General features: G+C 42.5%; 1 protein-coding gene and 4 non-coding genes across 5 annotated transcripts in view; 2 read left to right on the top strand and 3 right to left on the bottom strand.

Moving 5' to 3' along the window:
• aldh1l2 (aldehyde dehydrogenase 1 family, member L2) overlaps positions 1-1,783 on the top strand; it is a 62,634-nt gene extending 60,851 nt beyond the window's left edge. The window contains exon 23 of the mRNA XM_037242580.1: positions 322-1,783. Coding sequence (XP_037098475.1) covers positions 322-377 — 56 coding nt within the window. The 3' untranslated portion in view covers positions 378-1,783. The remainder of the gene's footprint in view (positions 1-321) is intronic.
• Positions 1,784-5,430: 3,647 nt separating this feature from the next.
• Positions 5,431-5,646, bottom strand: LOC119117549. Its single transcript, XR_005096549.1, has one exon. It is a non-coding gene; the product is annotated as a small nucleolar RNA U3 (small nucleolar RNA).
• A 9,222-nt stretch (positions 5,647-14,868) lies between these two features.
• Positions 14,869-15,032, bottom strand: LOC119117560. Its single transcript, XR_005096558.1, has one exon. It is a non-coding gene; the product is annotated as a U1 spliceosomal RNA (small nuclear RNA).
• Positions 15,033-15,725: 693 nt separating this feature from the next.
• On the bottom strand, positions 15,726-15,916 carry LOC119117546. Its single transcript, XR_005096546.1, has one exon. It is a non-coding gene; the product is annotated as a U2 spliceosomal RNA (small nuclear RNA).
• Positions 15,917-16,791: 875 nt separating this feature from the next.
• On the top strand, positions 16,792-16,905 carry LOC119117554. Its single transcript, XR_005096552.1, has one exon. It is a non-coding gene; the product is annotated as a U5 spliceosomal RNA (small nuclear RNA).
• Positions 16,906-17,747: the final 842 nt, after the last annotated feature.

Genomic DNA, 17,747 nt, shown 5'->3' with positions numbered 1-17,747 from the left:
GCATTCTCAGCAGCATGATGAAAATAAAATTGAACGTATTTTTTTTATTGTCGGACTCGGTGGACTCGGCCAAAATCAGCACCGAGTCCGAGTCCGGCAAAAATGACCGAGTCCGAGTCCCCGAGTCCGAGTCCACAGCCCTGGAAACGTATTTAAAAAATCTTCAAATTGTAAGTTATTTGATCAGTTATCTTTCCCTGGCTTATCCTGCTCTTTTAGGTTTATGCTATGGTATTATTATTTCTATAAGTACTTTATGCTGGTATAAATCAGAACTTTGGTGTTGTGATAACTCCAATCGGGTCGCTGTCTCATTCGCAGGAGAGGATGCGCTCATGGAATACCTCAAGACCAAAGCAGTGACTGTGGAATATTGAGACACTTTTCAAACAGAATGCCAACCACAATTTAACAGGAAGGAATTTACTGCTACAAGACAGCCAGCACAATTCAGAGTCACTTCTTTGAGCAAATCATCATTCAATTAAAACCACGTAATCTAGTTACAATGGTTTTCTCTTTCATAGGTATGTATTTTAACTAACTTGTATTAGGTTCATGCCTTTTTATCCAGACTGACACAGCTAAATCTTATTTTTATATTCTCCAACTCCAATCATTAGGTCGACGCACAAACACATAAAATCAGATTTGAGCAAGAGTGATTCCAAACATCACAGGGAGGTGTCAAATAGAGTTTTGCAGATGCTTCTTCACTGTAGACATTCTAATCTCTTGGATATTTTTTTTGTGTGATATAGAATTGACTCCAAAAGTATTGAAACGTGGTCAGTTCATTTGTTTTGTTGTATACTGAGCCCGTTTGGGTTTCAGATCACAGGATGAATATGAGTTTAGGAAAAGGATGCTTTTCTTATCCTCGCAAACACACCCACGGAGAGATGGAGTCAGAAAAGAGCATCCTAAAATGCAGGCCTCATATTTTATAGGTTGCTTGAAAAAATGTCCAACCTTCAAGGGTGTAGATTGAGATCATCATGTTCTCATGCAGCTGTCCCATTCAAGCACGTCCGCTTCTTCCTAACGGTTGAGTCCCATGAGTCCTGCATTGGCTTGTGGATGCGCTTCCATAACTCCCAAAGTTCACCTTGTATCAGCCAGAAATCCTGAAAATAATACCTAGCAGACTTATCATTGTTTTAGCTTGAGTCCAATTTTAGCAAGACTATGCGTGGAGCATATAACAATTGACTGAGTAGAGTCTGTGTACAGAAGTGAGATAGAAATGAATTAAATAAAAACAAAGAAACTGACCTTGTTGTTCCAATTTATTTGCTCCAAATTGTATGCTGCCTAAGAGTGAAATAGAAGAAACAAATGACCGCCACGCTTTGCTTTGAGTTGCTACTTTGTGGATGTGGCCAAACCTCTCACTGGAGGACTGTTTAGAGTACTGCTCAAACCAGCCACTATTTCATTTCATTTTAGTTTTTAATCAGTCAATCCCGCACACACAAACAGACACACGCAGTAAGGAAAGATAACACAAAGACGTGTGCAATATATGTTAATGCGAGTTTAGGAAGTTAAAACCTTTTGCACACTTATTTCAGGAAACGGTGCTCTGAGCAGTGCAGAAATCTTATGTTCTTACAGATATATGGTTTATTTTTTAGCTACCCTAAAAAAATTGTGAATGACATCAAGGGCCAGTTCCATCCATGTTATGTTGAAGAACTGACATGCACAGTAACATGTAACTACCAGCGTTACTGATGGTGTAGTGAGGCTCGAAAATGAATAAAACTATTGCCACACTCAACACTTGTGTTTGTTTTTTTGTTTCCTCCAAAAAGTCCCCACAAAGACACACCAGACTGTAATTTGGCTTTATAAAGATGTAGGTGAGTCATGGAGACATGGGTTGTTGACATTTGCGGAAGTTGTCCTTGTTTTTTCAGTGTCAGATCCCTCCCAGTCTTGTCTTGCTTGCTACGCCAATGGTCAATACCATGACATGAAACAAAGGCAAAGCGCCTCGGATAGAAATTCCTTTTATTTGAAAATCAACAATTGGAGACAGTCACCGTGAAATATGAGGATTGTTTGTTTATTGAACATATAAAACAAAGTCAGGAAATATTGTCATAGAAAGTTTCAATTATTTATGTTAACGTTCAAATGGGTTACGAAAAAGTTGAAAACGTATTACGTCCCACCCTGTGCTCGCTGTATATTTTGACGATATAAACTATACAAATACTATACTGTCTGTATGACATAAACTTTCAATGGTTTTCACAATGGTTTATTACTCCTTACGTAGGTCCTGGCATAAATGTAAAAACTTTTTACCGCGGCACCATTGAGAGCGTCCTCTCCAGCTGTATTGCTGTCTGGGGTGGCAGCTGCACTGACCAAGACTTGAAGGCCCTGCAGCGCATTGTGAAAACGGCTAGTAAGACTATTGGTGCTTCTCTCCCCTCCTTGAAGGACATTTACACCTCCCATCTCACTCGCAAGGCGACCAAGATTGTGAGTGATGTGAGTCACCCCGCTCACTCTTTGTTTGAACTTCTGCCCTCTGGGAGGCGGTACAGGAGCCTGCGCTCCCGCACCACCAGACTTTCCAACAGCTTCGTACTCCAGGCTGTTAGCATCCTGAACTCGCTCCCCCTTTCAGCGTAGCGTCCTGTTCTTGCTGTATGCTCACTGGCTCGGTTTTGCCCCTCATATTCAATGGGTTATTGGTCTGTTTTTATTCATCGCTCATTTTATTTTATTTATTATTTATTATTTATGGTTTGTGCCTTCTTGTTTTTGTTTTGTGTCGCCTACTTGTATGTCTCGTCACCGTGGGATGGAGGAAACGGAATTTCGGTTTCTTTGTGTGTCTTGACATATGAAGGGATTGACAATAAAGCTGACTTTGACTTTGACTTTGAAATGATGCACACGTAACAGTGTTTCCAAACAATGTTCGTATAACCGATTTATAGCCGACACAACCCAATTATCAATTGTTATTTTTTAACTAAATTTGGACCACATTGGACAGGCTTTAAAACACAAAAAACGGTTTTCAACGACTATTTTTTTTTTTAAAGCTTACTTATCATGTTAATAAATTGTTTCGTTTTAAGTTTTACTCATTCAGTTGTAGTTTATATAAAGTGGAACAGCGACGCTTTAGGACTCTCGGACCACTGTCTAGTTCATCTGATCCCGGCCTACAGGCAGAAACTAAAAACTTCTAAGCCTGTGGTGAGGACTGTGAGGAAGTGGACAGTGGAGTCAAGGCAGGACCTCCAAGCCTGCTTTGACTGCACTGATTGGGGAGCTTTCGAAGCTGCAACTTCAGACTTGCATGAACTCACTGACACTGTCACATCATACATCAGTTTTTGTGAGGATCTGTGTGTGCAGACTAAGACCTTCTGCACGTACAACAACGACAAACCTTGGTTTACACCGAACCTCAGGAGGCTGCGCAAAGTCAAGGAGGAGGCCTACAGGAGCGGCGACCGCGACCTGTTCAAGCAGACCAGAAACACACTGAACCGAGAGGTCAGGAAAGCCAGGAGGTGTTACGGGGAGAACCTGAAGAGACACCTCTCTGCCAATCCTGATCCCTCAACAGTGTGGAAAGGTCTGCAGAGCATCACGGGGTACAAGAAACGAACCCCCCGTCCTGTGGAGAGCCCAAGGCTTGCTAACCAGCTAAACTGGTTCTACTGCAGGTTTGATCGGTCCTCCCACACAACGGGACTTCCTGCAGCACAATCTACATACTCACCTCTCCCCACAACTACTCTGTCCACACCTCTATCATCGTTGTCACCCACTCTCTCTCTTGCAGAGGCCGTGCCCGCACTCCAGATCCGCGAGGAGGAAGTGCGGCAGATGTTCCGGAGACAAAAGACCAGGAAGGCACCGGGCCCAGACGGCGTGTCACCTTCCTGCTTGAAAGTCTGCGCTGAGCAGTGGCCAAGAAGCCCGCCATCACAGGTTTGAATGACTATAGACCTGTCGCACTGACATCTGTGGTCATGAAATCTTTCGAGAGGTTAGTGCTGAACCACCTGAAGGATGTCACGGGCCCCCTGCTTGACCCCCTCCAGTTTGCCTACCGGGCAAACAGGTCAGTGGATGATGCGGTCAACATGGGACTGCACTACATCCTGCACCACCTGGACACCCCAGGAACGTACGCCAGGATCCTGTTCGTGGACTTCAGCTCGGCGTTCAACACCATCGCTCCTGACATCCTCCAACAGAAGCTCATCCAGCTTGCGGTGCCTGCCTCCACCTGTCAGTGGATCACCAGCTTCCTGACCAACAGGAGACAGCGTGTGAGGCTGGGGGGCATCACATCTGACACCCGGACCACCAATACTGGAGCCCCTCAGGGGTGCGTCCTCTCCCCACTGCTCTTCTCTCTCTACACCAATGATTTCTCCTCAGGTGACTCTCCTGTGAAGCTCCTGAAGTATGCAGACGACACCACTCTCATCGGACTGATCCAGGACGGTGATGAGACTGCGTACAGACAGGAGGTGGAGCGGCTGGTCCACTGGTGCAGCCAAAACCACCTGGAGCTGAACTCGCTCAAGACCGTGGAGATGACAGTGGATTTCAGGCGAGACCCTTCACCACTTTTACCCCTCACTATCCGCAGTAATACTATTGTCTCCACAGACACCTTCAAGTTCCTGGGAACCACAATCTCTCGGGACCTGAAATGGACTGGCCACATAGACTCTGTCCGGAAGAAGGCCCAGCAGAGGCTGTACTTCCTGAGACAGCTCAAGAAGTTCAACCTGCCGCGAGTGCTTCTGAAGACCTTCTACACTGCCATCATCCAGTCTGTCCTCTGCACCTCCATCACTGTCTGGTTTGGATCGGCCTCCAAACAAGACAAGCACAGACTGCAACGGACAATCAGGACTGCTGAAAAAATCATTGGAATCAACCTCCCATCTATCCAAGACTTGTACCTGTCCAGGACCAGGAAACGTGCAAGGAACATCTCTACAGACCCTTCTCACCCAGGTTGCAGTCTGTTTGAACTACTCCCCTCCGGACGGCGTTACAGAGCTCGGTACGCCAAAACCAGCAGACACAGAGACAGCTTCTTCCCCCAGGCTGTTGCTCTGATGAACTCACACCACTCTTAGAGTCTCAGAGTCATTACTGAGCAATAACATCCTGCTCTCCACACCTTTTTTGAATTTGTCTACACTGTTTGTACTGTGTCCTCTCTGCATCCATTGCAGCCTGGTCATCCTGGAAGAGGGACCTTCCTATCTGTGGTCTCTTCTCAAGGTTTCTCATTTCCCCTAGCTGGAGTTTTGAGTTTTTCCTTGCCCTTTTGGGAGTTTAAGATCAGGGGATGTTTGAGAATATTTGCCATTTTTCACATGTCCTGAGTGTTGTCAGTCACCTAAATGTTGAACAGAGGCTGTGATTTACCGAAGTCAAATTCCTTGTTTGGCACGCTCAAACATGGCGAATAAAAAAAACTCTTGAATATTGAATCTTGAATATGATAAATCATTATCCTACGCCAGCTTCACGCTCAGGAAGGAACATCAATTCTCATCGTCGTAGTTAGCGAGACCGTCACTTTAGAAAAGCATTTCTCAAATTAAGCGCTATAGAAATGATCCCTGAAAGTACCGTATTTTCCGGACTATAAGGCGCACCTAAAAACCTAAAATTTTCTCAAAAGCCGACCGTGCGCCTTATAGTCCAGTGCGCCTTATATATGGATCAATTGATGAATTTGTTGATCCATACTGGTTGTACACAGTGCTCTGCCAAAATGTTTTAGTACGTTTTAGTACGACTAGTAAATTACAAGGTCGCATCGCTTCCCAACATTACGGCAACTGTAGTCAGCGGGCGTCACCGAATAGGCTATTTCATTTCAAAATAGGCTGCTCCGTTAATGTTTCGAGTAAATTTACGGATCGATATGGAAGGGAAACATAGGTAAGCAGTACCAATGTGTTAGATCGAACTTTAGTCAGTTCCGATCATTTTATAGGAGATCGTTTGAGAAACGCGATTGTTTACACTTTGCTGAGGCTCATGGGAGATTGCGAGCTGAGGCTCATGGGACTTTGCGGATGGCTAATGCTATAACGATAGCTGCTATACGTACCAGGCTATTTCATGTCAAAATAGGCTGCTCTGTTAATGTTTCAAGTAAATCTACGGATCGATATGGAAGGGAAACATAGGTAAGTAGTACCAATGCGTTAGATCGAACTTTAATCAGTTCCGATCATTTTATAGGAGATCGTTTGAGAAACGCGATTGTTTACACTTTGCTGAGGCTCATGGGAGATTGCGAGCTGAGGCTCATGGGACTTTGCGGATGGCTAATGCTATAACGATAGCTGCTATACGTACCAGGCTATTTCATGTCAAAATAGGCTGCTCTGTTATTGTTTCGAGTAAATCTACGGATCGATATGGAAGGGAAACATAGGTAAGTAGTACCAATGCGTTAGATCGAACTTTAGTCAGTTCCGATCATTTTATAGGAGATCGTTTGAGAAACGCGATTGTTTACACTTTGCTGAGGCTCATGGGAGATTGCGAGCTGAGGCTCATGGGACTTTGCGGATGGCTAATGCTATAACGATAGCTGCTATACGTACCAGGCTATTTCATGTCAAAATAGGCTGCTCTGTTAATGTTTCGAGTAAATCTACGGATCGATATGGAAGGGAAACATAGGTAAGTAGTACCAATGCGTTAGATCGAACTTTAGTCAGTTCCGATCATTTTATAGGAGATCGTTTGAGAAACGCGATTGTTTACGCTTTGCTGAGGCTCATGGGAGATTGCGAGCTGAGGCTCGTGGGACTTTGCGGATGGCTAATGCTATCACGATAGCTGCTATACGTACCAGGCTATTTCATGTCAAAATAGGCTGCTCTGTTAATGTTTCGAGTAAATCTACGGATCGATATGGAAGGGAAACATAGGTAAGTAGTACCAATGTTAGAAAAATGTATATATATGTTATCATGCGTTCTCTAATCAATGCTTTACCGCAATATTACTGCAATATATGCTTGCTGTTTGGCCTTGCTGTTTAATTGATGTACCACAGAAGAGAAAAGGTACGGCTGGGCCAGGAGAGAGGTTACAGCTGGGTCAGACAGGACGCAGCTGACAACTCAGCAAAAAGAAGACATCTACCGAGACAGTTCCTTCTTAACAAAGACCACTTTGTTAGACAACATGCCTCATTGCTGTCTTGCACCTCAGATGAACCTACAAGTGACCATCAAAGTCTGGGTTTTCCAAACTATCTTGATCGTAAGATTATGTTAGCGCGTATCCAGTAATAAATAACCTAGCTTGTCTCATCCTACACAAGGTCGTAAAACATCCCTTGCTATGTTTTGACTAGAGATCAAGGGCTTTCTCTTCTCAACTCAAACTCTTTTTCCTCACGTTCTTATTAGTATGTAACACCTGGTGATTTTTTGCTTACGAGGCAAAGCCCACGTGCTTCCCCCTTCCTTTAGGGGCTTTTGTCTCATAATTGTGGGTAGGGCAAATCCAAATAAAAAGAGCGGGAGTGTACACAGATATTTAGTGTAGTGAGATTGTTGTAAGCTGTCTGTACTGCACTCCTCGCGAGAAAAGACTTAATATTCTGTCTCACTTGTGGTTTGTTTGCTGTTGCTCTTCTCTTAATAGTTGTTCAGTCAGCTAATTAAACCTGACAGAAATTGGGGGCTCGTCCGGGATCTCGACACACCTTGAACGGTTCCAGCGGACTCTTCGACACAGGCGAAAATCCTCGGCCGAGGTAAACAAAAGCCCTTTGACGGGACTGTCTCGATCAGTCCGGCTGGACACCGGGAGTGTTGACGAGATTATCCGAGGAGGAGAATCAGCAGACTGTGAGTAGGAATATTAATTCTACTAAAAAGGAATGAATGTGCAGTGACAAGAGGTCACTTAAAACCTTGAGAATTCTAGACCCTATCAAGTGCAATTAGAAACAGTTAAATTCCGCTGGGGCGTTGTGGAGCCCCCTAACTTACACGTTAGTTAAATTCCGCAGTGGGAGGGGCGGACTCCTCTGTTTTTCTAATGAAGTACAGGCAAATAGGAGCAGTTAAATTCCGCAGGGGCGTTGTGGAGCCCCCTAACTTGTACGTTAGTTAAATTCCGCAGTGGGAGGGGCGGACTCCTGTGTTATTCCTAAAAAACGCACGTGGTGTGTTTGTGTTTGTGTACGGTTTGACTGAGAGTGATCTCATTTGAGCGCTCCTCTATATAAACACACAGGATTGTAAACAGTGGCTTTGTGTGGGGGCAGAGGCAAGAACTCTCCGCTCCCTTCGGGGAGGTGAAAGGAGACTTACCACACATCGAACTTTTAACCACTGTCCTGTGAATAAAGTTGGTTTTAGGACACTGTAGGTGCCATTCAAACTACCAACTCCAAAATTTAGAAAAATAAACCATGGGAAATTTAGATAGTAAGCGAAAGTCCCTACCCCGACATGAACTAAAATGCAAAGATTGGAAAATAATTGAAAGGCAGGATCCCGACCGACTTAAAAAAGATTTCGATAAATGGGTTAAAAAATATAAATTTGAGGGAGAACTAGAAGAAGTACAAGAGCGGGAAGAGAAAACACATGCTACAAATTCAAAACTAAAGATCATAGCGAAGTTGTATCCGCAAATACATGACACACAAAATTGAGGAATCACCTCCTCCTTATGGGTTGATGGACAGAGCCACTAGGCAGAAAAGCCCGCTAGAAATGGATTGGTCAAAGGAAATCAGAGCAAATTATACAGAAATAGGGAGAACAAAGCAAAATGATAATGAAACCTTTGATGAGTATCGAGTGCGCATGACAAAAGTGTTTAAAACACACAGTGGACTGGTGGAAGATAATGCGCCTCAAGGTGCTTATCAACAGCAATTAAAAAATGCCATCCACGCAGGGTCCAGACCAGCAATACAAGGCTGGGTGATCAAACATTATATAGGCATGAACACCGGAACTTTGGAGGAATACATAAATCATGCCCTCCATGCGGAAAAAGTAGTAATAGACAAACAAAAACGAAAACGAATGAAAGCTACAAAAGACACTTTTCTGGTAGACCAGGATAGTGACACTTTTTACCAAAATGCAGGCAGAGGACAGAAAGGCCAGAGAGGGCGAGCAATGTCTAACAGAGGAGGCTTTAGAGGCCGAGGAAGAGGAGTTGTGCAACCTCCAATAGAATGCTGGAATTGCGGAGAAAACGGTCACATGGCACGTGACTGCACAAATTAACAAAGACAGTTATGACTAGGCCAAAACCAAATCAAATCAGGTTTCCATGTAATGAAGTGGGAACCTGGCTGCCAAAATTAAAGAGAAATTAGCTTAAATATACAGGAGATATTTGTGTTAAAAGGATAAAGTAAGATAAAGAAACACTGAAGTTAAAATTGGCTAAATAAATGGAAAAAAAAATTACAAATAGCTTCTAAAAGTAAAATAAAGAATAAATCTGACAAGTAAGACGAGCAAAAAGGTGTTCTTAGTGGGATCTATGTGGTCTTATACGTATGTTGTGCGTCATCCTTTTGTGTTGGTGTGTGTGCGCGCAGAGGATCCTCATGAATGGGTGTGTATATGTGTGCGCGAGTGAGATGTGTGTCCTATGGAAGACATCAGTAATGGAGAATGTTCAGGAAGCTGTTTAGGAATAATAGGAAAATTGAGAAGTAGGCGATAATGTGTTTAAGTTGGTTGGAGAAATTGAGATGAGCAGTGTGTGGCAGAAAGTGACTAGAACGGTGGCTTGATAGGACGAGAATAAGAGACAGCAAATGTTGTGTAGAAGACAGTGAAAGATGTCGAATGTGAACATGACGAGGGGCGCAACAGCAAAGCTGGCCTGCCCTTTGAGAGGGCGAGACTGATAAGCGTGCCTGCGCTCGCGCGTTGTCGCGGGGCGGGGCTGTGCGCGTGGGCCTTTGCTATGCTCGTGTGGGCGGTGTGCCGGCATCATGGTTGTTGCAGGAAATGGCCAGCCTGTGACCAATCAACATTGATGCTGCGCCCCCCCTCGCACGAGGGGTGCTATGGCTGCGGGCGAAGCAGGGAAAGTGTGAGTTTCTCAGAGAATGTTTGAATATTTGAAACAGGGTGATGCTTAAGGAAGATGTGACAATATTTGCATGAAGGATAAAAGGCGCTGATGAGAAAAAAAGTGTAATCAAAACGTCAAAATAGAGGATGACGTTTGCGCAGCGTTGTTTGTTGGTATTGTTTGTGAGCTGTGTCTCTGCTGTAAGTTTTTGTGTTGTCTGTGTGCTGTCAGTGTTGTGTTAAAATTAGCTAATGTAGGTGCACAAAAGAATTTGCTAGACTGTAGTCTATCTGATTTGCACCGCAAAACAAAAGCAATTTTGTGAAAATAAGAAGAAAAGAAAGGCAAGCAATTTTTTTGTGGGCAGAAACTGGTCCACACTGCATTAATGCCTAGCCCTGATGAAACAAAATTTGAGAGATGGAAAGAACTTGCTTTCTGGAATTGGATGAAGCAAAATTATTAAATAACAACATTTCAAAGCTAAATTTAGGAGAAATAGTCGATTGGTTGTGTCAAGACTACACAAGTTTTTACATTTGAGAATAAGAGAGTGATTGAGTTAGTTAAAGTTAAGACACAACAACAATTGACTATTATATTAATTTACTGGCGGTTATTTTGTTGGTTTTTATCTTTTTATCTTGATTGGTTTGACACCTTGAGGGAGAAAAGATTAGGATGTGGAACACGGGTTGAGACAACCAGTTACACACGCAAAGCATGTGTGCACTGGGACACTGAGAAGCATTTTGAAAGGTGTGTCAAGTTAAATGAAGATGAAATCATATGTAGTAATACAACACTTTACTACATATGGATGCTCTAAATCATACAATTGAGTAAAATAAAACATACATTTTTATTTTCATTCAAATTGCTAAGATTCTTGTGATAAACGATGAGAGAATGATTGAAAAGAAACTACAAGAAACTACAACTAAGCTAGTTGTGGAAGCAGTCCAATTGCCACGAAAAATAGCTATATGCACGTGTGCAGGGCACACATGAGACTGATAAGGTGCCAAGAGGTAACAAGCTTGCGGACGGAACCGCATAGCTGTAGTGCAAAAGACGCTTCAAATTTTGTACACACAAGAAGCAGATTAAATTACTGAAACGTTTTTAAAGATGTGCAGCGACAAAGTCCATAGACTGAAATTCGATTATGGACGATAAGAGGGGCAAGAGTGGAGAATGGTATCTATAAATGACCAGAAGACTGACCTATCCTACAAAAACCTATACAAGTGGGCAGCAATATTGAGCCATGGTTGTGTGTCGCATGGCTCAAGAGGGGGGATAATGGGGCAGTTCAGTCAGCTTTATACAACATATGAATTGATTCATATTCAAAACATTTATAAAACAAAATTTTTGTAGAGTTTGTTTAACATGTGCTAAACACAATCCACAGGGTTATAATGCCTGGTCATAATAGATGCATTCTCAAAATGGTTTGAATTGGCTTCAACAAAAACACTGAATGCCTTAACAGTGGCAAAAAACATTATGTAAAGAAATAATACCGAGATATGGGATTTCAGAAATTAATTCTCATGACAGGACTGGTATAAAGTGTGAAAATGTGCATGGAAAAAACTGGAAGATCATGGACAAAATGTTTAGACCTGGTCAAACTGTTCATAAATATTACAATTACTGTGGGTTTAACCCCGTATAAAATTGTTTGGGCGACAATATAGATTACCATGTTTTGGAACCAAGTGGGAAACTAAGGATGATTAAAATTTGGTAGAAATAAAAAAGACAAAAGGAAACAATGCTGTTTAAAAGATCAATTTGACCTTTGCAGGATGATCTGCTGTGTTGGATCTGGACTGCAATGAAAATTTGATGTTTATATGTTTACTTTGTCAACAACCACTGTAGATGTTAAAGAATGGGATGATTATATCTAGAATTAATGTGGATATTTTGTTTCAGGTAACTATAAGAGTTACTGAAAAACGAAACAATTGATTGCTAATGGCAAAACAAGCTGTAAAGACAAGAAGCAGAAATTGAATATGTCATATGTATGGATTTGCGACCGACTCTTTATGTTGTATCGTTGCCATTGACCAAAGATTGTGTGAAATCTGTCACATCTACTGATTGTGAAATGTGTGACAGAGCATTCTATACAGTAATATCCATTGAAAAAAGAAAAAAGAAGCCATTGCTTCCAGAGAATGTAGTCAAGCTAAATTGTATATGTATCAACATGCCAAGATCTGGGAAAAAGCTGGAAAAACAAACAAACAAAATGTCTTTAAATTTGAGAGGCGACGATGATCTGACTGAAATTGATGCAATCAGAGTCCCCAGAGGAGTTCCTGATTAATAAGAATTAATTGACCAAATTGTAGCAGGATGGGAGTCTTCCATTTGCTGGTGGTGTACGATGAACAAGAACGTCGACATGATAAATTACAACCATTGCAACATGCAGAAATTGGGCAAAGGACACAAGCGGGACTTGAGGCAGTGCACGAACAGCTAGCCGCGCCTTCCCTAATGTCAATCCAGAACCGCAATGCTCTTGTTATGTTGTTGTCTGAGAAAGGAAGGGTCTGCGCAATGTTCAGGGAACAATGCTGCACCTTCATCCAGGATGACACCGCCCCTGATGGGAGCCTGACGAAGGCGATTGCAAGCTTGCAATCCCTCAAAACGAGGATGAAAGAGCACAAGTGGATGACTGCTTTTGGGAAGTATAAAGCCCTTGTGTCCTCAATTACTGCTATACTCACCTTGCGTGGTTGTTGTATTCCATGTCTCCGTGCTCTGTTTAATCGTCTCATCACTACAGCAATATCGCCCATGGAAGACAGGATGGCCGGGGTATGCCTCTAATGTCTGAACGCCAGCATGTTGATGATAACGATGATGATGATGGAATTTTTGCACTTGGGTTTACAGACTTCTTCCCAGATCTGGGTGTTTCCGAATGATAATATCGCAATGTTTATCCTTTCTTGGTGTAAACTTATTTGTGCTCATACTTGTGATCCTACGGCTGAAAATCTTTTTGAAGTGGCCGGTTTTAGGTGATAAGATGGTCTCTGAGAACTTATGATAAACAGGAGGGAATTGTTAGAAAAATGTATATATATGTTATCATGCGTTCTCTAATCAATGCTTTACCGCAATATTACTGCAATATATGCTTGCTGTTTGGCCTTGCTGTTTAATTGATGTACCACAGAAGAGAAAAGGTACGGCTGGGCCAGGAGAGAGGTTACAGCTGGGTCAGACAGGACGCAGCTGACAACTCAGCAAAAAGAAGACATCTACCGAGACAGTTCCTTCTTAACAAAGACCACTTTGTTAGACAACATGCCTCATTGCTGTCTTGCACCTCAGATGAACCTACAAGTGACCATCAAAGTCTGGGTTTTCCAAACTATCTTGATCGTAAGATTATGTTAGTGCGTATCCAGTAATAAATAACCTAGCTTGTCTCATCCTACACAAGGTCGTAAAACATCCCTTGCTATGTTTTGACTAGAGATCAAGGGCTTTCTCTTCTCTTCTCAACTCAAACTCCTTTTCCTCACGTTCTTATTAGTATGTAACACCTGGTGATTTTTTGCTTACGAGGCAAAGCCCACGTGCTTCCCCCTTCCTTTAAGGGCTTTTGTCTCATAATTGTGGGTAGGGCAAATCCAAATAAAAAGAGCGGGAGTGTACACAGATATTTAGTGTAGTGAGATTGTTGTAAGCTGTCTGTACTGCACTCCTCGCGAGAAAAGACTTAATATTCTGTCTCACTTGTGGTTTGTTTGCTGTTGCTCTTCTCTTAATAGTTGTTCAGTCAGCTAATTAAACCTGACAACCAATGCGTTAGATCGAACTTTAGTCAGTTCCGATCATTTTATAGGAGATCGTTTGAGAAACGCGATTGTTTACAGAGGGCTCGTTGGTTATTGGCTAGTGGATGCATACCGCAACCCTAGTCAACCTCAGTTTGTTGCAGTATAGCTTCTATTTTATGCGCCTTATAATCCGGTGCGCCTTATATATGGACAAAGTTTTAAAATGGGCCGTTCATTGAACGTGCGCCTTATAATCCGGTGCGCCTTTTAGTGCGGAAAATACGGTATAGTCTTGACTCCATCACGGGCGAGAGTACCATTTTTACCCAGAGGGCAACCTTTGTCCAAATTCACTACACCACGACTAGTAAAGGACTATGTTAGATTAGATTGAGCGTCGACGTCATTGAAAAATAACATCATGAGGCTTTTAAAAATGCCTATAGTAGCCAAACAATCAACTTTACATTGTAGACACGTTTCAGTTCATCCACCGGCCGTGAGCACTGATGACGAATACTTTGTATTGTCCATCGATCCATTTTCTGTACCGCTTGTCCCCACGGGGGGTCGCGGGCGTGCTGGAGCCAATCCCAGCAGTCATCGGGCAGTAGGCGGGGGACACCTTGAAACGTTTGCCAGTCAATCGCAGGTTACACAGAGACGAAAAACCGTCCGCGCTCGCACCTACGGGCAATTTGGAGCGCTCAATGGGGCCTATCATGCATGTTTTGGGGAAATGGAAGGAAACCAGAGTGGAGAACGTGCACAATGCAAACAAACAGGTCGGGGAAGGGAGTTGGAACCGAACGCTATGAGCAGCAGAGCAAGCGTGGACTCACAACGACACGTTTTAAGTGTAAACATTTCCATAGAATCGCCATCAAGTGGTGCGTTTTATATTTGGGTGAAACGCAATTGATTATTATTTGGTTACCATTTACATTTTGATCAGGGGAGAGCGCGAACGCAGTCCCCCACTACCAGAAATTATGCAGTCGAGATTCCCACATTTGGGGAATTCGCAGGGATCAGCACAACCGGAGTGCAATGGCTGAACCTCACCCTGGGTGAACCACCTTCTTGATCACGGTATCTCCCCTGCCAGGTAAGTATGAGTTGTACAAGTCGCCGGGGCCGAAGTCTTTACCGCGCACACCATCTTCAGTCAGAGGCTAATTTGCTACAAAAGTGTGAGCACACATATTCGGTGGATGAGACAGCATTCGTAGAACTGTTAACATAGTACACCTTTAGTCATTACAAAACCAAAACATTATAAATTAAGTAAAAAATAGATTCAAAAACATTACCATCATGCTTTGCTTCTTTTTCTACTGCCTCCACGCCTTTGTTCACCTCCTTTTTCTTAGTCGCCATCTAGTGGTGATGGCAGCAACCATAATAAACCATAATAAATGAAGTCAAAACATGCCCATCATGCATTGCCTCTTTTCACCTGAGAACCCTAAAACGGTATGAATTTGTATTTATTGAAAATCTCCAACATTACCGCAGAAAAATATATATATTTCTTTTTCTGAACAAGTTTTGAAAATTACATTTTCTTAAACTTTTGAGAACAAGAATTGTACTAAAAATTCATGGAACAATGAAAGGAAAATCTCAAGCAATGAAAGACATTTTAATCATATTTTAGAACGGTTACGTAAATTCTTGCTGCCGCTCAAGTCGAGCCGTCATGAACTTGAATCAAACCCTATCAAGACGTCATTGACTTTCTGCTTTATCCTGTGAGAATAAAGCTAACGGATTGTGATGTAAACTACTCTCGATTTGACCAGTAGAGGGGGGTGCACCGTTCCTGGAGGTACTGCAATACCAGGTCGATGCGTGGAGTGGACGGAGCAAGCACCTATTCCAGCTCCCTGCTCCAAAAATCAATTTAATATATGGTCCCCGGATAGGGGACGTATCAGATATTAAACTGATAAGAACGGATACTACACTTGATCTTAGCCAAAAGGCCGAGAAGCGATAACCAAAACTGGGTATGAGGAAACTACTTCAATAAAGAGACTACCAATTCAAGTTACGGTTTGAATATATCGACTCATACTAATGCCACGTAGCGACCACCCAAACAACAACTATTAACAGTCTGGAATGATAATGCGTCACTGTGCTGTTTTCAACCTGCGCATCGATCAAATGGTTGCAGATTTTCGGGTGTTCACGTAGGTTTAGTGTCAGTTGGTTCACGTTGACCCAATAGAATAACGATGAACTGAGCTCCTGATGGGAATAGCTTTTAATGACCAACAAAACGAATTAGTCATTCGCCAAAAACAATCCGATCTTTGGATACATTTCGGGACCGAAAGCACAATAGCTGTTTGATGAACATTTTGACGAAAAAAAAAACCACGCAGCAAAAAAACACGCGGCCCACTTCGCCAAACTACTTCCTATTTTCTGCTGTGGCAAATTACATTAACCCTCGAATGCCACCATCGCAGTGGAGGTGAATTGCATTCCAATCCATGCCGGCATTTCTTAACACTCATTTGAGAAATTACGATCGTCTTTTGTTTCCCGATTTGTGTTGAATAAAAATCTGAAATTACAAATGTGAAAATAACACACGGAAATCGGATCATTTCCCGTTCTCTCATACCAAAAGTACACGGACCAAGACATGTGCGCCAACAATGTTTAAAGGAAAAAACACATTAATGAACACAAAATACTCGTTTAAACTGTCTATTTAGGTGGAGTCCTTCTAAGTATAGTAAATCTATGAACGTCTATTGTTTGTATTAGAAGGAATGGTTGCTGCAATTTCAGCGTGAGACCGCCTGTTAATTTGGTGAGACCAGCAATGGGGTGGCCCGTTTAGATCCGACTCAGTAGTTCACTCTTGTTTCTCTTCAGATCGTATAAATCTTTCGCCTTTTACTAAAGATTTCCGTGGGGAGGAACAACAAGAGTCTATCTCAATTTTTTGATGCTCTGCGAAAGCTGAGCTACCTAATGCTGTTGAAGATAACATCGATCACGAACTCTACATTCAATTCAGCAGATTTACCTTACGTAATAGTTACATTTTCAATATAATTGATTACAAATTAGAATACTTAAATGTTACTTGTTTTCGATAAACATATAAGGACCTGCGTTTGGAGTACTTCTTTAGAAAGACAGACCTGTCAATTATGCTTTGAGGAGTGGAAAAAAATGTTTTGGAGATACGGATGAACTCTTTAGAGAGACATCCAGCTGAGAAAAAGATATTGGTTCTAAGATCCTTCTTTAACAGTATAGTGTTAATGTAAGTTATAAATATTTAACTTTTCTTGTCACAGAGGAAGCTTGATGCTGTCATTTAGGTCGTAACAGCGACATAATGTTCAACGTCGCATTGAAACAATGCTCTAATTTACATGGTAAACAGTAATATCGCAGTTTGATTTTACATTTTAAAAAGAACTACTCTGATCATGTTCATTCCCTCAATACTCCACAAGGAAGTAAAGAACGTTCATCAAAGGTGAAGGACATATTTCACCTTCCTGCTTGAAAGTCTGCGCTGAGCAGCTGGCGCCCACCTTTGCACGGATCTTCAACCGTTCTCTGGAGCTGTGTGAGGTGCCCTCGTGCTTCAAGAGCTCCACCATCGTTCCAGTGGCCAAGAAGCCCGCCATCACAGGTTTGAATGACTATAGACCTGTCGCACTGACATCTGTGGTCATGAAATCTTTCGAGAGGTTAGTGCTGAACCACCTGAAGGATGTCACGGGCCCCCTGCTTGACCCCCTCCAGTTTGCCTACCGGGCAAACAGGTCAGTGGATGATGCAGTCAACATGGGA

This window comes from Syngnathus acus, chromosome 23, assembly GCF_901709675.1.
Source record: "Syngnathus acus chromosome 23, fSynAcu1.2, whole genome shotgun sequence".
Lineage (NCBI taxonomy): Eukaryota > Metazoa > Chordata > Actinopteri > Syngnathiformes > Syngnathidae > Syngnathus > Syngnathus acus.
The sequence above is the reverse complement of the archived record's forward strand: the minus strand, read 5'-3'. Positions and strand labels throughout refer to the sequence as shown.